This window comes from Anser cygnoides, chromosome 1, assembly GCF_040182565.1.
Source record: "Anser cygnoides isolate HZ-2024a breed goose chromosome 1, Taihu_goose_T2T_genome, whole genome shotgun sequence".
Lineage (NCBI taxonomy): Eukaryota > Metazoa > Chordata > Aves > Anseriformes > Anatidae > Anser > Anser cygnoides.
Genome location: NC_089873.1, coordinates 589,113 through 615,344, shown reverse-complemented (window position 1 = coordinate 615,344; position 26,232 = coordinate 589,113). Strand labels below are relative to the sequence as shown.

At 51.7% G+C, this 26,232-nt stretch overlaps 1 protein-coding gene across 4 annotated transcripts in view; it reads right to left on the bottom strand.

Moving 5' to 3' along the window:
* SHANK3 (SH3 and multiple ankyrin repeat domains 3) overlaps positions 1–26,232 on the bottom strand; it is a 390,143-nt gene that overhangs the window by 17,271 nt on the left and 346,640 nt on the right. For all 4 annotated transcript variants that reach the window (XM_066992893.1, XM_066992848.1, XM_066992765.1 and 1 more), the window contains one exon: positions 13,890–16,215. In XM_066992893.1, coding sequence (XP_066848994.1) covers positions 13,890–16,215 — 2,326 coding nt within the window. The remainder of the gene's footprint in view (positions 1–13,889; positions 16,216–26,232) is intronic.

Genomic DNA, 26,232 nt, shown 5'->3' with positions numbered 1-26,232 from the left:
TGATTTCTATAGCTTAAGCAGCAAGTAGTGAACGTGTAGCAACTAACCAAGTGAATCAGGCCAGCTCTATGCTGCCATTCAGGTGTTCAGCAAGACAAGCTCACTTGAACAATGAAGTTGCTTATAAACCCTAATGCCAGATCATGAAGGACTGCCAAAGCTCACAGATCGCATGACTACAGGGCAGCAGTGCACGTGGCCAGAAGCTCGGTGCTCCACAAGCATGGGAGCGACCAGTGGAAGAAAGCAGTACGACGACGTATACCACTACTTTTGCAAATTGTTTTTTCTCTCAGAGAAGCATATAGTGAAAGCCACTTGAGCCATGACTTCTTGCATGCCACGGCAGTAACCCCTACACTACTGCTGGGCTGAGCTGCCAGGGTGGCACAGCGTGGGCTGCACCAGGCAGACTTTCTGGGAGCAGCCTGTGAGCACTGCAGTCAGCGGCCAGGAGAACAGCCATCACAGCAGACCTGGGCAGTGTGAATCAAGCTCTGCATGGCCAGCTGCTGGCCTGGTGCACTGAAGAGGAAAAGCAGGGAGCGACTTGCCTGCAGTCAGGGAACACCGTCAGGTACAGAAAGCACCAAGTACGAAACACGCAGCGGGGACAGGAAAACGAACAAATCCATGGAAGTTAAAGGCAAGCAGACACGAATGGAAAATATGGCACACGTGTCAGGTTTGTAGGTGATGCAGACCTGACTGAAGCAGCAGGGGAAGCCCTGGATGCCTTCAAAGCACAGCACTCAGACCTGGGTGCACTTCTGGGAAATTCCTGCTAGCATTGAGACAAAGAGCAGGGGCCTGAGGCTCTCCACCCAAGGAGCACGTAAGACTGGCCTGGTGGAAGCTGTGCTAGAGGTAACAAATGATTTTCTGGATTCTTGTATATCACTTTAATAGAGTATGAAAATCTTCTCCAGAAAGATACTGTGTCACTGTGTTAAGCCAGTACCTCACCATGTGAGGACAAAACAAAAACTGAGCAATGGGATGGTGTCACTGATGACGCAGCTGAGCCTGCTACTCCTCATTTACCATGTCACAACGATCTTTTGCTCTTCATCACACTATACATGGTCCTTCATGTGGGAATAGGACACCCCTGCAGATGTGCTTCTGATGGAAAAAGAGCTAAGAACTTATGATGTTTCCTTGAGCTGATGAAGGGAACGGCGTGGACAAGACAGGACACCTGCTTGGCACCTGGGTAACAGAAGGATGAAGTTGCTGCTCTGAGGCTTTGATGAAGTGCAAGGTGCAGCTGAAGACTAAGCCCTGAACTGGCAAAATGTCAAAGGATGAGACTCACCTATGAGTCAAGATGAACCGTCCACTGCCCCCGATCTCTCCACAAATGCACTGCCTTCCTTATGGAGAGAGAGGTCCCTTACCAGCCTCGGTCATGGTCAGATGAAAGCAAATTTCACTTTTGCTGGGTTTATTGATTTATTTATTTTTGCTCTCCCAAACTGTTTATAAAACATTATCCCAATGAAGCAGAGCCATGAAAACCCTTGAGGCGTATGCCCTTTTGTGGCTTCTCAGTGTAAACGTCTCCTTCCTGTTTCAAACCCACTTTTTCTCTCTCCATGCATTTCCCTCTTTTCTCTGATCAAACTCCTGCAGCCAGGACAGTAACCATTCTGGGTGGTCCCTGTTAGAACATTTTCACCTGACCCCAAAACACTAATTGTCCTTTCTTCACCTGCTCTTCCCAGCTCACTACAGTGTCCTACAAACTTCATCGGGAGCTGTCTCCCGAGCCAGAACTGCCTGTCCTCCCTCTGCTGAGCTCCTGGCTCCCAGTCACAGGAGTCTGACCTTGGCCAGTGTCTGTGCTCAGCAGGCTCTGCGCAGATCACGGGATGGCGCAGGCCACTGGCTGCTGGCAGACTTGGAGCATTGCACAGAGATCTCTTGCACAGAGATCATCTAACATGACCCTCGTAGCACCTAACGCCTCAGAAGTGAGTTCCTAGTGGAAAAAGTGACTGGAAAAGAAGGACCCAGGGCTCTTCATATTTATTGCTCCTGCTGGTCTCAGATCAGAGGAGGAAGGGCACTTCTGTGTTGTTTTTCTCTTCCTAATTCCCAGAGCTGAGCTCTGAGAGCCAAGACAGAGCCTTCCCCTCTCCGGCAGCACCAGCTGCAGGCACCTGCAGGCCAAACCAAGCCCTGCAGGCACTGCCACCTTCCACGCTCACCCTGTCTGCTGGCAGCCAGCGCTGCCCCAGGCACTGCAGTCCCAGCCTGTTTCAGTGCGCTCAAGTGCTGGCACGGAATGGTGAGGCTCGTTCTCAGCTGGCTGGGCCCAGAGGCTGCAGCGGAGCTGTTTTGTTGCTTTCATGCAGACCCAGCTCTTCTTGTGCACCTCACTGACAGCTACAACCTGCCCTGGGCTCGGGCTCCTCTTCTGCCCGGTGCCACCGATCGCCAGCGTCAGCGCTGGGCACGTCTCCGGGCCTGACCTCAGCCACCTGCACAGAAAGGCAGGGCCAGAGCTTTCTGCTCAGGTGAGGAGCTGTGTCACACGGGAAAGCTACTAGTTTGCAGAAAATGACTGACCCCGATGGGACTGACGAGTGGGAAAGTTGGCCCAGGAGTGTTTGAAATTTGATGACACAGAAGGTTAACTTACAGGGTTGCAGGACATCGTTACGTACACAGAGCTAACGACATGCCTCCAGCCAGCAGCAAGCACTTCTGCGCCTGAACTGATCATGCCTTAGAAGTGGTGTAGAAATGAGTCTCCTCAGTGCAGCCTAAAAATATCCTGGTTTTACACCACCTCTTTTCCAGGAAATTAAATGCAAAAACTTGTGCTAGGAAAATATTAAAGGTGCTCAGCTAAGCAGGCACCTGTGAAAAACAGGGTGGATTACCCATCCAGTTTTATCACCGGTCACTTTGGACAAAGACACCAGCTGACTTTTTTTGCACCATAATTGGGAATAACACCACTCCCTTAAGTCCCTGTGCAGTCGGTGCCCGCTGCCCACCCCCCCTGCTCGTGCTAACACAGCCCTGTTTGGCCATGGCCTCCCCCCGCTGCCTGCTGCTGTGCCGCAGCCCCTTTGCAGCGCCCGTTCCCTGTCCCGGCTGCACTCGGCGCTCAGCGGGATGCTGGGCTCGGGCGAAGTGGTGTCCGAAGCTGTCATGCCAATGGGGTTGTGCAGCAGAGCAGGAACATGAACTGACAGGGACACTCAGCCAGCTGGGGCTGGACGGGAGCAGTGCTGGCTGAGCCCAAACGGACGGGCGCAGGCTGGGAGCATTGTCTGAAATGCCTGCTCAGCTGAACGAGGACGGAATTGGCTCCCGTTCGTTTCAAACAATGATAATCATGTTAATGCTGTCTGACGAGCCGGTGCTGTGCTGGGACCGCTGGGCAGCGTCCCCACAGGGTGGGGGGCAGAAGACAGGTCTGGGCAGCCTCTAAATTGGCCCCGTCCTGCTGCACGCAGCACAGAGCTGAGGGACGAGCCCAAGTGCCCGCAGCAGTGACGGGGGGGCAGGCTCCCCCTGGGTGCAGCACCCCCAACACTCAGACGCTCTGTGACACCAGCAACAGGACGGAATGCATGAAGACATGGGCATATGCAATGACATGAGCAGGACCCTCCCACCGCTGACCAGAGGCAAACAAAGCAAGATTTATGTGCCAAACCGGGGCGCAACTTTCTGCCCAGCTCTAGCCAGAACAGTGCCCCATCTCCAGCTGTACCTACGGGCTCCACCACCTCTCCCCACCAGGACTGCCCTGGGCCAGATGGCGCCTGAGTTTCCCACAGCTCTGCTTAAAGCGGCTGTGTGTCACAGCCCGGGAGTGGAGCAGACCTGGTCCCTGCGGATGGCATCCACGCGGCTGTCTGGAAAGCGGTACAGGAGAAACCAACAGCCCAGCGGTGGTGTATGGCATCTGGCAAGAGGAGTGTCCTAGTGTGCTGCCATTCTGCTCTCCCAGGGACTGGCCCTGTCCAGCTGGACACCGGAAAGGGGATGCAGACTCGGAAATTCAGCAATTGGCAGAAAATGACAAGTAAAATAAAACATGAGACTGTCCAGAGCTCTGGGGATGCTCTGGGTTTGCCTTCACACGTGGAAGCAACACAGGTGTAGGTAGCTAGTTTCATACACACTACGGGTAAAAAAAACAGGACAGACAGACAAACACGGAAGAAGCACAACCAAGACCACACAGCTGGCCATGCACACTGGGGAAATTCACTTGGTGGGCAGCCTGGATCGGGAGCACGTGCCACAGCTCGAGCCCTGCAGAGCCCCTGCAGGCCCGCAGGCCATCTTCCTGGGGAGGAGGGAGGCAAAGGGGGCCTGCCGCCAGGTGAATGCACACAGCTGGCCAGCCAGGGGCTTGCAAGGACTGCCAGCAGCACCGGTGGCAGCTGAGACCTGCTGGGGACATGGGCCAAGTGCTGTGCCAGCGAGGACTTCTCCAGCAGCCATTAACCACCTTGGGAGAAGGGAGGCAGTTTTCTGTCGTGTGATTTCCCCGCAGCAGTCCCAGGTAAACCTTGATCTGTGGTTTAAGTCTGTGCCTGCAGCGGTTTCCCTGGGGCACTGCATGTCACCGGCTGTGGGCCACCGGGCTGGAGCTGCCAGAAGGCAGCACTGTCCCCTTCCAGGCCCACCCTTCACTGCCCGTCAGCTGGGCTCAAGCCTGGGGTCTCTGCACGATTTTGGACATAGAAAGAGCGTAAAAGGCTGCTTGCTTTGTCTCATCAGGCTACTGCTCCAGGAGGTGACCGGCAGCGAGGGTGAGGCCTAGGGCACCTCTGAGCACGGGGCAGCTGCCAGGGGGCTCGGCAAGGAGCCTGCTCCCTGGGGGCGGCTGGCTCAGCCCTTTGCCGGCGTCTGTCCCCAGGCCTCGGGGGCTGCGCCGCAGGGGCCCGGCCTGGCCCTGGCTGGCTGGGGCACGTGGTCTCATCCAGCCACGGGACAGGCGCCATCAAAGCCCGAGGGAATTTCCTCAGTTGTCGCCCAGGAGGCAGCAGCACACAACGCCACGACACGGGGACACGGACATGCTACGGGGCACACGAGGACGGGCGGGCGGACACTCACGAGGCAGAGCGGGCGCCGCTCCCTGCCCTCGGCCACCCGGGCACGGGAGCGGGGAGCGGGGAGCGGGACGGGCGGGCGGCGCGGGGCACGACATGAGTTTGCTATGAGATGAGAACATGCTCACTTACACAACTCGCCCACCCTCCTGAGGCCAGAGGCGGTTCTAGACAGAGCAGCGCAGACATGCAGATGTGAGAGCAGGAAGAGAGCAATGAGAGAGAATGTTAGCTCCGGTCCGGGCGCAGCAACAACACGGAGTGAACAGAGGTTGGCACACGGCCGCGGCCTGGCCAGGCCGCGCGGGCCCAGGGGCGGTGGCTGGGGCGTGGGGCAGCGGGGCAGCGGGGCAGCGGGCCCCCAGCCGCTGGGCTCAGTGTGACCGAAACCCAGCAGCTCCGGGGGGTCGCTCCTGGGTGGGGGGCCCAGGGAACTGCCAACGGGGCTTCTGGGGCCAGGTACGTTCAGGTGGGTTCCGCACTTGCTGAGGGTACTTTCGTGTGTTTACTACGGGAAATGGGACAGTCATAATTGCGTGAGTTCAACAGCCAAAGCCTGAACAATTCAACAGTACTATTTGTAACCGCTGAGAAAAGAAGAAGGGAGGAAGGGAAAGAGAAAAGGGATGGGATGGGGCAGAAATTTGGGGAAGAGCAGAAGGGGGAGGAGAAGGAGGGGAAGGAAAGAACATATGCATGAGAAAAAAATGGTCCACAGCAAGAACAAGAAAGAGTGGCAAATACAGTTCAACATCTTTTCTGACTTTACCAAATGTCTGTGTTAAGTGTTTTGTTTTTATGACTGTGAGAACAACAGCTACAACTGGAGGTCAATGGAGTATTATTAGGGCCTTGCAAGTGAGTTAATGTTTCCCAAAGGGGATAATCACAGTTTCTCTGGTACACAAGTTTGTGTTAATGCTTTGCTAGGAGTCTGTGCTATGCCAAAGCACTGGCCCTGAGCTGGCAGGAAAGGCTCTGGAGGAAAAAAAAAACCAGCATTTGATATCCAGTAAGGAGGTGGGACACATTGCAGGGGCAAGGACGGCCTTGCAGCCTCTGCCTCGGTATTGAACTTCCTAGACTGCCTTCTTGTGCACTGTGAAACCCCTCGGCCTTGGCTCATCTGGACGGCATTGCCCACCTCCTCCTAGCAGAGATTCGCTGCCTCCACGCGCTGCAGTGCCAGGCCCTTCTCGTTTCCTGAAAGTCCCCGCCATGTTTCAGTTTGGCATGGGGAATACAAACATAAAAAAATAATCTCTGGTTTCATTCATTTTTTTTCCTCTTTTTTTTTTTATTTTCCTTTTTTTCTGCAGGTTGTACTCCTAATGCAAAGAAATTCATAGGAATTTCTCATGCCTGCACCAGACTCCAATGGGGAAGAAGGAAGCAAGACAGTTATAGTCTTCCAGATGGGATTTGCTCGGCCAAACAAGGGACTGCAGGTGGAAAGTACTGGCTGGTAGCTGGTGCAGGTCACCAGCATCAAGTGAAGCCTGTGCTGTCTGGGACAGAGATCTAGCTCACTCCTGCACAACCCGAAGCGAATGCACACAGGCAGCGCCCAGGCAGGACGGCGTGCTGAGGAGGAAGCATGGTTATCCCCTGGGAATGCCAGGCACCGCCAGCGAAGGCGTCCCGGCCGTGTCACGGTGATGGACTCACTACACTCAAGGAGTGACCTAGAAGAGCAAGAGGACTTCTAAATGCACTTTGAGCACTCTCCTTCTCATGCTTTTCCATACAAGAGGATCTCAGCCTCCAGCAACATTTTCTTGGGCAGTTTTGAAGCTGGTGATGTACTTGGACTCTGAGTTGTTCAGACTTGGGCTCCTGCCTGCCTGTGCTGCTTTGTGGAACAGGGAGAATCGGCAGCAAAACCTGTGTTGGTGAACATTTACAACAGTGAGTTTCTGGAAGGGTCAGAGCTTTATGGACAGAAGAGCTGCATGCGCCTTAGCCAATGTTAATCTCTTGTTGCAGTAAACCTGTTTTGTCCTCTTCTGATCTCTTTTTTTTTAGGAAAATGAAATTTAGGGCCAGTAGCTGTAGGACACCTTGTCTCCTCCTGTGTTGTCTCTGGGAATCTCCAAGCCAATCTCTTCCTAAACTTTCACTTGGGAGTTTAAGTCAACACGGAAGATTTCCTGCAAAACTGCTCTAAGTTAGCATGCAGGCCTCTTTACATATAGTTGCTTTGCCTCTTCTGTGTTGACAAAATAATTGTAATTTGAGTGTCTCTTCATTTTTCTCCATAAAAAGGAAAAGCCCCTTTTCTATGACTTGCACATCTAGTCTGCTAAGGCCCCTGAAAGGAACATCCCTTACAGCTCTTCTCCCTGCACCTGGGAGACATGTAACTGCATCGTGGGACCTTCCCAGGGCTGTTATCAGCCATGAGTGACTCTTTCATTCTTCTCTTTGAGCCATCTCAGCACTGACACAGTATTGGTGGGACCCAGAGCTCTGCTGATGGAGGTCTACCCAACACCTGCTCTGCTCTCCCTAAATCTCACTCTGGACAAGCATGAGTCAGAGTCTCACTTTGCTCTTCTACTCACTCGGAGGAGTGATGAGTGCATGAGCTGTGATTAGTACATGTTAGTGACCAGATGAGGTGAAGCCAGCTGTGCTTGCTGTGATATGGACACATGCTGAGACTTGCTACCCACAAAGCCCCTGTCTCCTTGTAGGCAATGCACATCAACGTCAAAAACAGACCCTACCCGTGCACCAGTGGCAGGAAGCATCGAACTGGTTCCAGGCCGGTGTCACTCAAGATCAAGGGGAGAGTTCCTATGGGGCAGGTGTTCTCTGAATTTAGCTCTTCACAGTAGTTCATAGAAACTCTTGCCATATTTTCCAAATGCCCGGCCTCCCTCAGCTTATCTCTAAACAGTGTGCTTCCCCACCCCCTTGCTGTCTGCAGTCCCATGGCTAAGTGGAAAAGCCCAGAGGAGTGGACTGGGCGCAGGAGTGCCACATCCTCATCCTGGCCTCCTGCAGTGAAAGCTGGCACAACGCCGTGTCGTCAAGGAGCCAACAGCATCTTTGTGCACACTGGTCTGAGCCATCACCAGGAAGCAAGGAGAGCTGCCCCCAGCTGCCTGAGTGCACCCGCAGCAGAGCTGCTGGTCCCGCTGCTGCACGCCTCCATGTGCAGCACCTTCCTCCCACCGTCAGAGGATGGGGAGTCCGTGGAGCAAAGGATGCATTTTTATAGTTAGCTGCAGAGATGTATTAAGCATCTGTAAGCAAGCTGCTGCAGGAAAACAGACCTGAGTCCCACCATGGCTCCACCACGGCACTGCACTTTTGCCCTTCTCATCAGTGGCTTCAGGTTTCACCTGGCACATTGGGAAAAGGTGGGGTGCTTGGGGGCATGCTGCTGGGGCCTCAGGGTCTCCAGGGGACAGCAGGCTTTGGGAGCATCAACAGTCAGGCTGCTCTAGACAGGACAGCCCGAGGTGCACCCTGTTTTACTTCGTCAGAGGACACAGCTGCCAGCCTGTTGGAGCGATGCAGCCTTCCAGCACCTGAGGCCGGGGTCTGATGCTTGCACTCTGCACGAGACTGTATTTCTCATCGGAAAGGCCACCTCCTGCAAAACCTAAATGCAGCACAAATAACTTCCCATATGCCACAAACTCCCTCTGGGGAAGGGGCTGAGAAGCACAGATCTCAGCTGGCCTCATGAGTGACAATCTCTAGCTTTTCAGCAGCTCTCCATGGACGATTCCCTTGACCATTGGAAAAAGCTCAGATCTCATTTGTGCATCAGTTTAGACAGCATGAAGAGACAAAAAGCCTACAAGGAAACAGGGGGTTGTATCTGCAGCGGCTGAAAGCTTGCACCAGAAATGTTACACCATTTAACTGAAACAGAATTAATTGATGAGTTTATATAGAAAGAGGTAGCTTTACCCTAGGAGCTAAATGCCTAAAGGGCTTATTTTTCTTCTCTCTCTCTTTCAGATCTGTAGAAATACAAAGCAATTGTGGGTTTCCAGAACAGCACCTGAAAAACTCAGTTTTGCATCTAAAATTGTGCTTCACATGATACATTTGGCATGTTCGGCTGTTGCTTAAATACAAACAAACAATCAAACAAAAACCCTTTGCAAAACACCCTCTAACCCAGATTCTTGGCTGAATTAGCTGGAGCCCAAAACTGGAACTGTGTTGACACTTCACATGCTTCTGGCTTGAGTCAACGTGAGCTCACATTTAGCTTTATGGTCTGGCTGATCAGCATCCTAGCAAACCTGTTAGCAGAGGTGGGAGGTTTAGATCTGAGTGTGACTACGCACGATGAGAAATGACACAACCCTGATGAGGCTGGATGGCCACGGCCAGTCACACAACAAAGGGACATTAAACAGGAATGCCATCTTCAACACATGTTCGAATGCTGCACATTGAACGCGTGAGTCACCCTGAGGAGCATGATTTCAGCATCTGGTACTAGGATGCAGTTCTTCAGCTGGCATTTTCATCGCTAGCTATGACTCACTGGATCACTAATCAGAAACGTACACCTCTCATTAGTTAACGTCAGCTTTATTGTGATAATGGATGTCACACAATGAATCCATTTCAGCTCTGAGCTGCAGGTTCCTTCAACTGCTCCTGCTCAGTGGAAGAACTGCACGACATCTGCTGCTGTGTTAGTTCTGTCCCAGGGGGCTCGGCAGTTCAAGTCATAGACATGCCATGGCATCTGGTCACTCTCCTGCAGCTCAGCTTAGAAAAGGCTATTGCGTCTTGGGACACCGGCTCTTCAAGGATCACATTCATGCTAAACAAGGAGATGTCTGCTGCTGGCTTCGTGTCAGCCTTCGTAGACATGCTTTGTTAAAGTAAGTGGCAGAGGAACTCCCAGGTGAGCAAAGTTTGTGTTCCCAGCTCATGGGTCATCTCATAGTCCCACGAGACAGTGTGAATGAAAGTTGTCCCTGCGCTCTGCTGTCACTGCCACCGCCAAACTACGGTGTCCTGGTGAGCACTGTGCAGAAGGCTGAATCTGAGCAAATGGGCATGCTACTGCTTCAGTAGCAAACTAAAAGCACAGTGCACGGGTGCAACAAAGCTTCCCTCAACATGCTTAGCCCTGGCCATTCACACAGGGCCTGATGACTGGGGATGATGGAATATACGTTTTCTCTATTGATTGCCTCAACTCTGACCTTAGGTTCTCATTCTCAGTATTTCTTGACCTCTTTTTCAGTCCCTCTTGTCAAATGTCCTCCTGGGGAAGACTGTCTTGGAAGGAGATACAGTCAGAGTTAGTCGTGGAGAAAGCAGTTTCTGTCTTCTGTTCCTGGAGGCCCCCAGCCAGGACCCTCACAGACCTCTGCAAGAGAACTGCACCAGTGCCTGTGCTACAGACAGCGCGTGCAACAAGAGGTTACCTGCTCTCAGATGTAAATACTGTAAATTCAGAATTTAATGTGCTAGAAATGAATCGCATTCGTGAAACCTGCAACTGCAAGCAAGCTGCTCCACCTGCTCGCAGCAGCTCTTCAAGCCCCTGCAGTGACACTGATAGTGACAGCAGCTCATGAATGGTTTCTGCAAGGGGCCCCTCATCGTCCCACTAAGCCCTGTGGAACTCCGGGACACGTTCTGGCTCTAGATAAGAGCCGCAGTTCAGCTCACGACAGTTTCTGGAGCAGTGTGAAACGTGAGAACGACTGAAAAAGCTGCAGCACAAATCAGGCCACGGCCCGTCAGTCCTCCAAATGCCCTGCAGAGGGGCTGGAAAACGGGCTCGGGCTGCAGCGGCACCTGGGCTTTCAGGATGCCTGGACAAAGGGGTGCCCCATCCCGCAGCCCCTGCAGGGATGCTCAAGGGCCACCACTGCTGACAGCAGCACTGGGCCAGCATGGTCCCACCTCACTCCCTCCATAGCAGTACTGCTGTATTTAGGGGTGTCTGTTGTGGGAGATTTAGATAATACTGTCGTTCTCAGGACAAGCCCAGGGACTGGAAAATGTGTCCTGAAATGGGTAATTTAAGCTTATCTAACTGTTCTTTCCATTATTTTCTGAATTTACAGTAATTTCATAAAAGAGAGGAATTTTCACAATGAAGAGAGTGACTGACATCATTAAATATTCTATTTACAGCTGACTACCTGGGAAATATTTTAAGAATTTGACACCAACCAAGAGCATAAAAATTTCAGAGATGAAAGGCCATGACTTTCAGAGAAAGAGATGAGAAATATTTAACTCTGCAGGACTGCCAAAAAATGCCAAACACTTGGTGGCAGGGTGGGTACAGGACAGGAGGCAGGGACGCATATCCCCGCAGGGCAGGGCAGCAGGTGCCGGCGAGGAGGAGGACGGGGTCTCCACACAGAGGGTGCATTGCAGCAAGACCACGTCACGGGGCAGGAGCTGCGGCAGGGGTCTGCTGCCCCCGGCAGAGATGGGGACCAGGGAGGCACGCTGCCTGCTGGGACACGGGTGGGAGACCTGCAGCCGTGAAGGATGGGAGGCGTTCGAGAGAGGCAGAGGGTGGAGAAGGGGCACCCCCTGGGAACTGGGGGGGTTACTTGTGCCGGGTGGCTGCACGGGGAACAGAGGCTCACCAGTACCTGGTGATCTGGACAGACAGGGGAGGCCAGGAACGGAAAGGGGACAGGTAGAGGGGTTGCTGAGTTCTGACCATGAGGGAGTTGCAGGTGCTTTTCACTGACACCTCTGGGAGGCCAGATGAGGTTGAGGACACACAACCTAGCAGCCCCTCTACCACCATCAGGTGAGGGAGGACTAGCTGCGCCCCAGGACGGGTCCCAGCAAAAGGACAATGTCCTGTATGGGTGAGCTGTTTGAGATGCCATCCCGATCACCATTAAAAGATGAGAATCCAAGTTCACTAGCTTCACTGAAGATGTGCATGGTCAGCAATTTTTAAGAATATGAGGCATGGCATGCCTTATTTCAGAGGGTCCCCAAATGCAATTGAACTAAGGCCATTCAGCTCAGGACCTCATGTTGACCAACTGAGCAGTGCTTGGAGGAGGGACCATGCGTCAGACATCAGTCTGTAGGGAATGGCCGTAATGTGCATTTGAGTCCGAACCCATCAAGGAGATATAATAGCATAGCAGGGCAAGATCCAGAGATCTTATGCCACTCTGTGATCGTAACTACAAGTTGGCACCTACCCAGAGGTGGATCATCAGTGCAGCCAGGCTGGCACTGCCAACACAGGCACCAGCAGGGAGATACGAGCCGGGTGGAGGATGCAGATACACGAGCGCTCCTGCGGGGCTACGTCAGGTTAGGACATTTTACCCCCGTGCTACAGTTTGAAATGTCATCAGCTGTGTTAGCACTACATGGATTTGTAATCCATCACAGCGATGCTCTGGTTAGATAAAACATCTCAAAAGACAGGTTCCCCTTAGCTCAGAGCTCCCTGCTGGTCTGTCACCTTGCTGACCCTGCCACGTGTCTGCATCTGGGTGGCCTGGACATTGTGATGCCAGTGGGACCTGCTTACTGTGCCTTTGTGACCAGGAAGGCATCCGTGTGAAGGGCAGGGTGCAACTGGTGTCCTTGGGTCCCTTCCTGCTGTATCTTTAAATTTCTATGCCTTCTGAGAGTTTGGTCTCAAATCTCAGACTCTAAATTAGAGTTTTTTGGTTTAGTTTAGTTTTACACCTAGATCAGTGGGTGAGCTGGGGTGAAAGCAATGGCCAAGGGGGCCACCACCTCCACGGAGGCAGCAGGTCCGAATGCAGCGCCGTGTGCAGGCTGGTGAGCGGGATGGGGCAGCCGAGGGGGTGCCTGCCACGGGAGGAGGCTGCCACGGGAGGTCTGTGCTGCCTGGGGAACACGATGGGCACAGCTGCAGCGTGGGAGAGGGGAGCCAGTGGCTCCTGAGTGCCTTGAGGGATGAAGAAATCTGAGAATGACTTTGAATGAGAAAGAGGCTTCTGATGTCCTGGGGATTCACACCGTAACCTGGACCGTGACCTTTTTAGACCTGATGGGTTGACCAGGCCCTGAGCAGCTCTGGGTCTGCAGGAGGACGAGGAGGTGAGAGGATCCGTATTTCGGTGCTACGCAGAGACCTCTGCGCGGACTCCCCGGCCCGCTGGCGGGAGGAGGTGCCGCGTGGCGCTGCGAGTGGCGTGGTGCCGGGCTCGGCAGGACACGGCCCGGGCGCCCTGCGCAGCACCGCACGTCACCTCCCGGCTGCGTCCTGCCAGAACCCTCCCTGCGGCCCAGTGGGACTCGCTCACGCCTGGAACCTCAGCCAAGAAATGTCGTGTGTGGGGTTGCTGTGTCCTTTTTAAAGGCTACCACAGACCACCCGTGTGACAGCAGTGACTGACCAGAGCTCTACTACGCAGTCTGACAACATTTGGAGATCCTTTGAAATGAAAAGCACTGGAGAAACATACATTGTTATTAATTGTTCAGGAGAAAACATTTAGAAGTGAAACCCACAACTAAATACAGCAGCTTAACGATAGAATAAAGACAGAGGAGGAACATGAAACAACAGGAAGGCAATTTAAAGGGAAAAAACAACAGTGAGCGCTCTCTACGTGCGTGGTGCGTACTAGAGAGGAGCCATGAACAAATCACACCAACTTCGAGAAAGTTTGTCTCGGCATTTTTTCTCCCCTGTGTAGCTGAGAAGTCCTGACATCTCTGAAATGCCCCTCAAACACATCCTGAATTACTCAGCACAGTTATACCGTGCCTGTGCAGCTCCCTATCTTTCTGGGTGCCTAAGCCCTGCACCAGCCCCTCCCCGACCAGCGACCAGCATCTTACCGTGCCGCGACCACCGGTGACTTCTTCCCGGGATCTAACGTGGACCCGGCAGGTTCCTCCCCCAGTGATCGTGTATCCTTATTCAGTTGCTGTAGTCGGGAACTTAGCTCACTGATCACAGTTGGCTTGTCATCATCAGCCCCATGGATTGGCCTGCTCTCCATGGGGTCCCCCCATAGCTTGGACCTTCTCTGAAAGAGGTAGCGTGGCCGGCCAATGCTGGCTGATGCCAGAGTGGCCGCATGTTGCTGGGAGATGAGCTCGCTGTCCGAAGACTGCTTCAAAAGTGGGTCCCTGAAAGTAACTGGCCCCTTGCTGAGCTGGGACTTGAGTTTTGGCTTTGGAGGCACTGGTGGCTTCTCGAGTATAAAAGTTTGTCCATCCGCAAAGGAAGTGTATGTGTCAGTAGGCTCCCCGCTTTCTGAGGACAATGTAGACATGCTGGAGACCGTAGAGATGGTGCTTGTGGTCTCCAGGTGATGGTCACTTGAACTTCTGGTGTCCACCTCTTCCACTCCTGAGTCTGCAGCAGACTCTGGGGCTACGGGGGCATCAGAGGGCTTCCCTGAGGGTGTTCCGCCAGTGGTAGAAGGTGCTACTGCTGCCGCTGGTATGGATGGCGTGCTAGGCGTAGCCAGGTGGCTGACTGGTGTGCCAGGGGTGGTGACTAGTACCCCGTTTGCAAACTCATCTGGTGGAGGCACCAGCCCTATCTTGGCCAGCTCCTCCCTGGTCTCTTCATCGCTTGAAGACAACTGAGCTGGTGGGAGGGTAACCGTGTAGGGCTCCACTTCTTCCTCCGAACTCCCTTGCCCCAGTGTCTTGTCAGAGGCTGGACTGACTGGTGGCTTTCCCACGGGACTGGGCTGGGTCTCTACTTTGGGAGACTCTGCTGGCTCTGTGCATGCTTCAGGGACAGCTGGTTTCTCCTCTTTTACCTCAAGTCCTACCTCGTCTTGGCCATTACTTGTGGCGTGAACCATGATAAGGCCAGCAGTCTTCTGCTGTGATGTATCCACTATACTAATAATCATGGACTTCTTGTCTTCTTGTTTTTTCTCCTCCTTCACAGGTGTTTCTGCTCTTGCCTCAGTTTCTTTTCTCAGTGTGGACGGAGTCCCCCACGGGGTCTTAGTAGGGGCCAAAGTCCCAGAGTCCGTTCCAATTGCCCCTTTGCCTCCAGGTGAATACGCAGGGGACACTAAACTCTCCAACTCCCCCCTCTCTGGTTCTTTGGTTTGGATGTCCACAAACAGGGGTGCTGCTCTGTCTGAGTCTGGGCTGTGGATCGGGGTGGGCGACCGGGATGGGACTTGAGTTGAGAGGGCCCGTTCCCTTGCGGCCAGCGCAAGCGCCAGTGGTGAGTTTGGATCCAAGGGCTTTCCTGTGAGGGGGTGGATGAACGTTGAGGATGAGCTGCTAATTAATGGCTTTAAAGCTGAGACAGGGGAAGGCAGTAGTACATCTCGGCTTCCTAACAACCGCTCATCGATAGACCTGGACTGCTGTAAGGATGGCATGTCACTGCTGGGGGGGCTTCCTTCGATGGCCCCAACTGAGAGGAAGACAGTGGATTTCCGCTTCTCATCCAGACGCCGGTCTCTGTCCTTCATGACTCCAGCAATGGCAGTGGCAAAGGGGATGCTTGTGGCTTCAACCTGAGCAATGCCCGTGTGGTGCTGATATTCCACGCCACTCAGGCGATGGCTCCTGCGCGTGGGAGAGGGCTCCCTTGTAAAGCCTCCAGTGATGGACAGTGCTGCTCTCTCCTGTGCATCCTCTACTTGTAACTGCTTAACAAGAGGACTCTTCTTCCTCTGTGGCTTGGTGGGAGCAAACAGGCTGACATTGAACTGACCCATGTTGGCATAAGGGTTGTCAATCACTCTCCCCTTCCTCTTTAGCTTCTCTGGAGGGGTTGCGGATGGGCCAGGCCGGGGGATCTCTGTTGGCTCCACAGGAAGATGAGAGGAATCCTGTAGGATTATCATGGATCGGGCCCTCTTCTGCCTTTCAGGATAAGGAATGGAAGTCCTCGCCTGATCATACATCTCTGCTGCGCTAATGACCTGTGGGAGTCCGTGGAGCTTAGCCTCCAGGCTTGGCTTAAAGCTTGATCTTATGGTATCATAAGCTCTTCCTGGGGGTGGAGGTGGTGAGAAGGATGGCGGGGGGCCTGTGTCAAAGTAATATGGAGAAGGAGGTGGGGGTGGGGCTGTTTGAGGTGGTGGTGGAATCCCATGCCCTTCCCTAACAGTGTCTTGCATCGATGTGCTCCGGGGAAACTTCCCATCTAGCAAAGAAGCAGCAAGTTTCTCGTCTTCACCTGGAAAAACAGAAGAACAATGAAGTCAGAGAGGTCTTCTCCAGAGAATCCAGAGTACAGCAGTCACCACAATTTGGGTATACGACATCCCTTTCTTCCCCCTACCCCTCTTTCTTTCTAAGGTGACTTTCCGCTTCATCTTTTCTTTGCTTGGTGCAAGCATTTCTAGTTTGGCCCCTTGTTCACGTTCACTCGGTACAGAAGTGTGGCCAGACTCTCAAAACATCTGACATTGCTTTAAATCCACCAGACAGTCTTGTCCAATACTCTCCAATCGAGCTGAACGCTCTCCAGACCAACACAGCACTGACATAATTGAACACTTGCTTGATTGAACCTACCAACACCGCACTGCCAACGTGTGAGACAGCTGGGTGCGACCAGGTTGTGTAACTTGCAGCAGGCAGTGCCGTCTCCCATGTGCGGTTCTCGCACTCTGAAGCTCGCTGTTCTCGTGTCACACTTCCCCACTCCCCTTCTGAGGGGTTACATATGCTTAAATGTGCTAGACTGAATTCAGAAGCAGGGTCTACCAGAAATGTAGCTTATGCATTGCAAGAATTGCAAGCACCCAGGGAAGCCAGATTCTGCCATTCTTACTACTAACTTTCTACCTGGGTACACCTTGAGAGCTTTTCCAGGTACCTCTAATATTGAGGAGGTGGGAGTACACAAGTTAACCAACTTGTCCAGCTCTAGCCTTCTGCATGAGTCTGCTGTTCTTTACCAAGACCTGCTTTGCTATGCTAACCATTTACTTGCCACACCATGTTCTTTTCAGTTACAGTTCAGCTGTTGTCAAGGTATAAAACTGCTTGTGAGAGAGAATGCTCAGGATGGCAGAAAGCCACGTCTTGGCACAGTAGTACGGTGACCACCTGCATTTTGGCTCTAATGTTTATTCTGTAATGTCCACCAGCATTCAAATTGCTTTGGCAACTATGCATTATATTACATCAGCAATTTCACCAAATGCTTGCAGATGTGGAGTCTGCTGGGAGAAAAAGGGAATATTTTGGCCAGTGAGCATTGAACTTTACATCTCATCACATTGTTCAGTCTATCGCTGTGTGATCAAAGCTGTGCTATTTTTGCTGAGCACTCTCTGAGGACTTTTAATACCATGGTAGCATAACGAACTGGAATCATGAAACAGCTTCAAAGAAAGATTGGACAAAGCCATGGAGGATATTTTTTGTGGGGGTACTGTGCGCACAGAGATCTCTGAGTTGAAGACACCCTTCCTGGGTGGTTATCCAAGAGAAACATCATCACCCTGTTTTCCCTGGACATCTGCTTATAGACAATGCTTAAGACAGGATCCTGCACTAGATGGAGCCATGGTCTGACTTGGTATAGACATTCTCATATTCTTAACAGCATGAGGATAAAAAAAAATAATTAAAAAAAATAAAGTTACGCCTTTATGCTCATTTCTACTTCTCACGTGGGAAAGGCCAAGAGCTGAAACAAGGAAATTTATGCAGCATGGAGCTCCGTTACCATGTCCTGTTACAGTACATGGTCTAGCACCATTAGAGCTTGTCTTTGGGATATGCTGACCATCCAGCGGACAGGCACTACAGTGTTGAGTTCAGAGATATTTCAGGAAATAAAACCGGAAAGTGTGTTCATCCTCAACTTGCTCAAAGTTTGCTCTGCAAAGAGCAGGCTTGCAAAGTGGCTGCCAGGCCAAAGGAGAATGTGACTGTGAAGCCACTGGTTGCTGCAAGTTCTTGGCTTTGACTGTGAACAGTTCTAGTTGTTCTACCTTCTGGGGCTACCAGAAGCCCCAAAAGCCTACAGTCCCGGATGTGATCTTTTAATGAGTTACAAGCAAAATATTTCAAGTGAAGGAAAGGTGAAGATGTTAGTTAGATAATACAAGCATTTTTGCTGCATGGGTATTACTTTTGGTATTACTTTACATAGCTGCTTCTACGAGTATTCATTTTACTCTCTGCTCCCCACTTGATATTTTTCTCTACTGTAAGCATCTCTCCTGCATTTTTTTTTAATATGTGGTGGGAAGTACTTTGGAAAATGATATCCAAAGCCCTGTCAGGTTCAGTGACTAGCTGGACATCTCAAAAGGACCTAGACAGGCTAGAGGAATGGGTCAGAAGGAAATTCAGAGAATCACAGAATCACAGAACGGCTCAGGTTGGAAGGGACCTTAAATATCATCTAGTTCCAACCCCGCCATGCACAGGGATGCTACCCACCAGATCAGGCTGCCCAGGGCCTCATCCAGCCCGGTCTTGAACACCTCCAGAGATGGGGCAACCACAGCTTCTCTGGGCAACCTGTTCCAGTGCCTCACCACCTTCTGAGTGAAAAATTTCCTCCTAACCTCTATTTCCCCTCTTACTTTAAAACCATTCCACCCTGTCCTGTCATTGTCTGCCTGAGCAAAATGTTGCTCTCCATCTTTTTATAAGCTCCCTTTAAATATAGAAAAGCTGTCAATAAGGTCACCCCAGAGCCTTCTCTTCTCCAGGCTGAACATCCCCAGCTCTCTCAGCCTTTGTTCACAGGAGAGGTGCTCCAGCCCTCTGATCATCCTTGTGGCCTTCCTCTGGACCTGCTCTAACAGCCCCAAATCCTTCTTGTGCTGGGGGCCCCAGACCTGGATGCAGGACTCCAGAGGGGACAGAGAGGGGCACAATCCCCTCCCTCAGCCTGCTGGCCACTCCTCTGTTGATGCAGCCCAGGACGCAGTTGGCCTTCTGGGCTGCAGGCACACACTGCTGGCTCATGTCGAGCTTTTCATCCACCAGAACCCCCAAGTCCTTCTCTGCAGGGCTGCTCTCAATGAGTTCTCCCAGTCCGTGCTCATGTCCAGGATTGCCCTGACCCAGGTGTAGCACCTTGCACTTGGACTTGTTGAACCTCATTAGGTTCATGTGGGCCCACTTCTCAAGCTTTTCCAGGTCCCTTTGGATGCCATCCCTTCATTCTGTTGTATCAATCGCACCACTCAGCTGGGTGTCATCTGAAAACTTGCTGAGGGTGCACTCGATCCCAGTGTCTATGTTGTTGATGAAGATATTGAAAAGCACCAGTCCCATGACAGACTCCTGAGGGACACCAGGTAGATAACACTGGTCAGCCTTCCCTTGTCAACCGATGCAGTCACTCCATCACAGAAGGCCACCAGATGGATCAGGCATGATTTGCCCTTGGGGAAGCCATGCTGGCTGTCTCAGATCACCTCCTTGTCCTGCATGTGCTTTGACAATGCCTCCAGGAGGATCTTCCCAAGCAGAGAGGCGAGGGTCACCGATCTGTAGCTCCTTGGGTTCTCCTTTCTACCCTTTTTAAAAACGGGAGTGATGTTTCCCTTTTCCAGTCACTGAGGACTTCACCAGACTGCCATGACTTTTCAAATATGATGGAGATAGGCTTGGCAACTCATCATCCAGTTCCCTGAGGACTCTGGGATGCCTGTCGTCAGACCCCATGGACTTGTACCCGTTCAGTTACATCAGGTGGCCTCGAACCTCTTTTGCTTACAGTGGGTGGGACTTTGCTCCCCCATCCCTCATCTACAGGTTCAGGAAAATGAGAGATGTGGGAGGTCTGACTGGCAGTGAAGACCGAGGCAAAGAGTACCTGTTGAGTACCTCAGCCTTCTCCATGTCAGTCGTTACCAGTTCTCCCTTCCCATTTATTAGAGGGGGTACACTCGCCTTGTCCTCTCTTTTCTGGACAATGTACCTACAGAATCCCTTCTTGTTATTTTTTGCATCCCTTGCCAAGCTATGTTCCATGTGTGCCTTGGCTTTCCTGCTGCCATCCCTGCACATCCGGACAGCATCCCTTACTCTCCCCAGGCCAAGTGTCCCTGCTGCCACTGCCCATGCGTCTCCTCCTTGCACCTCAGTCTGACCAGCAGGTCCTTGCTCAGCCTTTCTGCCCTCCCTGCTCTCTTCCTTACACTGGGGGATGAAGAGCTCTTGTGCTCTAAGGAAAACATCCTTAAAGAGTTGCCAGCTCTGTTCAGCTCCTTTGTCCCTAAGCACAGTGTTCCAGGGGATCTCGTCCACCAGGTCTTTAAATAGCTTGAAGTTTGCTCTTCAGAGGTCCAGGGTCCTGACTGCTCTTCGCCAGGCCTATATTCCTCAAGATCACAAAGTTAACCAGGGTGCGGTCACTGCAGCCCAGACTGCCTCCAATCTTAACCTCTTTAAAGAATTTGTCTGCACTGGTGAGCACCAGGTCCAGAAACGCTTCTCCTCTGGGTGGTTTGTCTAATACCTGTACCAGGCAGTTATCCTCAACGCACTCTAGGAATCTCCTGGATTGCTCATGAAATTCATGAATTTCAACAAGGACAAATGCAAAGTCCTGCACCAAGAAGGAACCCCTTGACACCAGAAAGGCTGGAGACTGACTGGCTGGGAAGCAACTCTGGCGTCTTGGCAGTCAGCAAACTGAACAAGGGCTGGCCATGTGCCTTGGGAGCCAAGGCCTACAGCATCCCTGGCTGCGTGAACAAGAGCCGCTGCAACAGGCAGAGCAAGAAGACTGTCCCTCTCATTCGCCACTCATGAGATAGCACCCACAAGACTGTGTCCAATTTTGGGGCTCAAGGAACACCTCAAGAAACTGAACAAACTTCAGCTAAGAGCCACCGCAATGATCAGGGCTGGAGCTCTTGCTGTGCCTGGGTAGGCTGAGCGATCTGGGCTTGTTCAGCCTGCAGAAGAAACAGCTTTGGGGGGACCTAACAGTGGCCTTCCCATACCAACAAGGAGGTTATCAAGAAGGTGAAGCCAGGCTTCTCACAGTGGTAGGTGGTGGAAAGACAAAAGGCCAAGGTGCAGGAACAAGGGGGAATAGGCAAAACTGAAATGAAATCAGTTTCAGAGTGGATAAAAAGATAAATGTTATAATGAGGACAGTCAAGCAGCAGAACAGGCTGCTCAGGAAGGTTGTGCACTTTCCATCCTTGGAGGTTTTCAGGACCAGACTGGATAAAACCCTGAACAACACGATACAATCTCACAGTTAACCCTGCTTTGAGCAGCAGGTTGGACTAGAGACCTCCCTTCCAAACTAAATTATCCTTTGATTCTACAACAGAGGAAGAGTGGCTTCATTCCAGTTCTGGTTCACAAGCTGACCATCCTGCTCCTAGAAATAGCAGGAATCATGTCTGTTCCCTGTGAAACTGAATGTCTCCTGTTGCTCCTCAGCAAGAAAATCAACACTCAGGAGAGATCACTGATGGCAGAGGTGGGAGGAAAGCAGAAGCTTGGCAAGCTTCTTCTTCACTACCTGCAACTCACCGTTCTGACATAGCTCCTCGTCTCACTGTATCTGTGTGCTCCGCCATCCAAGTCACGCATAAGCAACTACATCCATTTCCTCATCTGCCTCTCCTCCTCTCTCTGCAGCTTGCTCACTCTCTGTATCCTGTTGATGATACCGCCTCTACTCCACTTCTCCATTTCTCCCCCAGAATTGCAGAAAACAAGGGCAATGACTGTGGATCGAATCAAAGGCACATCTAGCCCAGTATGCTGCCCGACAGTGGCCAACAATAATTGCCAGAGGAAGCACATAAGAACACAGCAAGCATGCAGTGCTGCTTTGCGCCTCCCAAATACTCTGTCAGCTTCCAGCAATTTACTGATCAAGAGCTGGCTGAGTCAGACTGCATTTGTATTTAACCCTTGGTAGACGTTCTTCTGTGCACTTGTCACTGCTCTTTAAACTCAGGCAAATTTCTAGCGCCCACAATAACCCGCAGCAAAGAGCTCTGTGGCTTACCAGCAATGTGTGCAGAATTACCTCCTTCTCTTTCTTTCGAATCTCCCTCTATTGCCCATCTGGCTTGTAAAGACCTTTTCATTAGGCTTTCTTTGAATTGGGTTGCTGTGTTACTCTGCTCTCTTATTCAAATCTTTCACTACCCATTCCTACTGTGACAGCAAAATAATGAAGTAAACCAACCTTTTTTTAAACCTTGCCCACGTAAATATATTATCTGGTAAATCCAGTCATACTGAGTAAATTCTAGCTCTCTCTCTAAAATCTGACTTAGACAATATTTGCCCTAAAGCTAGTATCATCCCAATGCTACCCAGACTCAAATGTGCTTAATCTTTATTAAAATTGTTAATGAATTACAAGCAATATTCTCTCTGTAATTCACTGCTGATTAAACTGTGATCAAATCACAATTGTGACCAAATCACCCATTTAAGCTATGTAAAATACAGTCTTCATTACAGAAGGAAACTCCTCACCGATGTTTCAATGTGATCACACAGGCAAAGTGAAACCTCTCCCTTAACATGGAGAAGCATCTGTTTATAGTTAAGCATGAGGCTAATCATTACTGAGCTTTACTTACTGTCTACGCAGGATATAGATCTGCTCAGGGAGTCTCTGAAGTTAAACAAAGGCAACCAATAATCCCTTGGGAGCAGGCTTAAAACCTGATGTCTTGATTAAGTACTGAATTTATGAATTGCATTCAGCCCTTTAGGAGAGGGTTGGACTCTACATGGACCTCTCCAGAGACATCGAGCACCCAGCCATATGGAAATCCCTTCAGTGAGAGCAGTGCTGGGAACAAGGGTCCTCCTAAAAGATTAGATAGCAGACACAAGACTTGTGAAACCATCCTGGTAGCTTTTATCTTGATGAAATGGAGACAGAATCTGTCTGAGCTTAGGTAAAATACTAGTAGCTAAAAGCACGGCTCTCTTATCCAACCCCATTTCTACGCCTCAAATGCTAACAGTTAATTACCCGTAGTAAACATGTTCATTTTTCACTTCTATCTTAACATTTGCCTGCTGATAAATGCTTCATCAGGTAACGGGCAGACCACAGCCCAAGAGATGGGATGTCTGTAGAAGCAGGAGCCTGACCAACTCCTGCAGCACTTGGAGCCCTTCCACAAGACTCACGGGCACATAAGAGCAGAGCAGCTCTCTGTTGCCTTGTGCACCCACAAACAGCACAGCAGCTGGCAAGGGAAGTCTCCCCATCACGAGCCTAAGATTCTCTCCAGCACATGGCACAAGGAGAAGCTCCTTTAAATTTGTAACACCTGAACGATCATCCTTTCATCCTGCCCGATCCCGACCTAGCAATTACCAGCTTGCCATTCGATCTCCTGTCACGGGGAACACGTGCATCTGAGCCCTTTGTCTGCAGGCACGCTTCACCGGCAGGGACTGCGTGCCGCCGCCTCCCCCGGACCCCGTCCCCGTTCCACACACCCGTGCTCTGCCGCCGAGCGTGAAACCTTGTCAGCTATTCTAGGTTCTGCAGAGGGACGGCGGAGGTGAGGCTGATCACTGAGAAAAGAGCTGTCTGTCACCAACGGCACGACCCTTTGTGTGCTGCCTCTGACCTCCCTCCTGCCGCCTCACAGGGTTCATATTCCAGGTTCGTGAATGGAAAACTGAACTTCCCCAACAAATAAACAGATCTGTCCCTTCACTAGCTGCAGGATCTCTCAGTTTCATTCAAACACACACTGTACCTTGTAGCAGGGTGCACACACACTTCCTACAAGGAGCAGCGAGACCTCACCAGGCTCACCCATAACCTACAGAGGTCGGCACATGCAGGAACAAAGAGCCTGGGTCAAGCCAGGAGCCCGCCGGTGACCAGGAGGGACCAGCAGAGACCTCTGTCCCTGAGCACCGCGGGACGATGGCTCTCGGGGGAGAATCACGCTGCTGCGTGCATGCCTAAAGCGCAGCTTGGCGATCCCAAGCCTCATGGCAACCCCTCTGCAATTCACAGCGCGCACAATGCGTTATTAATCGCTAAGGAAAGCACAATAACTCTCCATAGTGCTTTTGGGCCTGTTGCCATAACAGCCTAAATCCCTGTGAGAATGTAACTCTGCGCATTAATTTGGGAGAGCTAATGAGGTTACTCTCTCCAGCTCACACCCCGGCAGCCCAGCCTTACCCTCCCCGTGCAGGGAGGGCCAAGCAGCGCCCAAAGCTGCCCCGTGCCACAGCACTGAGGTGCCAGGCGCCGGTGCTGGGCTCATTTTTGGAAGGGGAAAACGGGCGAGCGTTACAGCCCTTGGCTTCGCTCGGCTTGCAGCAGCTCCAGGCAACAACAGAAACCCGGCGGGAGGAAGATAAGGGAAGTCACCAGAGAGCAGTGCAATAGAGGGTGCTGGGGGGGCTGGCACTGCGCGAGGTTCAAATTGCAACGAGGGTGAGCTTGAAAGCCTGCGTAGAGAAGGGGAATGAAAGCACTGGGAGCTCATCCAGGTCTTTACAGAGACGGACGGTCCTGAAACTGCACGGGGAGAGGTCTTGTGCCACCCGTGCCTCTGCCAACCCCTCCCTCACGCTGAGCCCGGGGGGATCCGGCATCCCCAGCGGCCCCGAGCGCCCCCGAGCTCCCCGGCGCCCGCACCCTCAGCAGCCCTGGTGCTCCCCCCAGCAGGGCACACGCACTGCTTCTCTCCTTGCAGAAACACCTTCCACAGCGTTTTGCATTGGCTCGGGGGGAGACTCAGCGCGTACCGAGACCGTTCTGCAGACATTCGAGTGTTTTTAACTTCTGATGCTGGAGCAGATGGCACGGCAGCTATCTTGGAAGTCTGACAGAGATCTTTTTGATCAGCCTCCCCGCTGCAATGCATTTCTTTCTTCACATTTTTCTTGAAACATTTCTTCTCTTCTGCTTTCCTTGTAGCAAGTGAAGGGTTAATTACCTTTGTCTCAAGAAATATTTAGAAGAAAACATGAAATATTTTGATCTTTTGTCACAAGTCCCTGGGAATCTGAAACAGCTGTGCTTGTGGAGCATGTGCAATATGCAAATAATTCAGAGCAATTCTTCACCAAAATAAAACCAACAAACCAAACCAGCCAACCCCTGCTTATTTTTCATCTAGTTCTTTGCTGTTGGTAGAGATTTTTATGATGAAGTCAACTGACTGTACATCGTATGAGCCTGTCACTGTGGGTGTGAAATGACAGCTCAAGAAGGACTTCTAAAACAAGTCAATTGCAACCCAATTTCTAATGTTTGGCTGTTTTCTATTTTAGCTTATTTGGAATTCCACGAAAATTAGCTGATTTCTAAGAGGCACTGCTTTTGGTGTGCATTGTAACAGACAAGCTGGAAGCCAGAAGTTGCTGTCCCCTCCTCACTGGAATTGCTTCCATTTTGTGCAGGCAGATACCTTTCTTAGACTGAGCATAATTAAAAGAGATTTGTGATTTTTTTCCTGCATTTATTGTTAGGTCATGCTTGGATGCTGTGCTTGTGACAGCTGCAGCCATTCCAGCTCAGAATAGGCAATCTCCAGGTCTGTTTTAATCTTCCCCGATGCAGATTAAATCTAGCATTTCTAACCCCTTGTTGCATAGGGCTGTACGGGCTGGGAATCCCACACAGGGATCGGGCTCCCAGGTTCCAGGTGCTGAACAAAAAAGACACACATGGGACATTATGCTCTGTGCTTATGAGCATACAAACCCTACACACAACCCTCAAGCCTTACAGTTGTATAAACCCTACAGACTTCAAATTCTTCTTAGGAAGAAATTCTTCACTGAGAGGGTGGTCAGGCTCGGGAACAGGCTCCCCAGGTCAGTGGTGATGGCACCGAGCCTGCTGGAGTTCAAGAAGCGAACACTCTCAGACACACAGTCTGATTTTTGGGTGGTCCTGTGTGGACCCAGGAGTTGGACTCGATGATCCTTGTGGGTCCCTTCCAGCTCGGGATATTCCATGACTCTATGAGGGCAGTTAGGCCCTGGCACAGGCTGCCCCGAGGAGCTGTGGGTGCCCCATCCCTGGCAGTGCCCACGACCAGGTTGGACGGGGCTTTGGGCAGCCTGGGCTGGGGGGAGGTGTCCCTGCCCATGGCAGGGGTTGGAATGAGATGGGCTTTAAGGTCCTTTCCCACCCAAACCATTCTACGATCCTATGATTCTGTAATTCTTCCCACAGTTCTCTGCATAGATATCCTTGACAGAATACCTGATCTACAAGCATCAGGGGTAGGTTTAGATG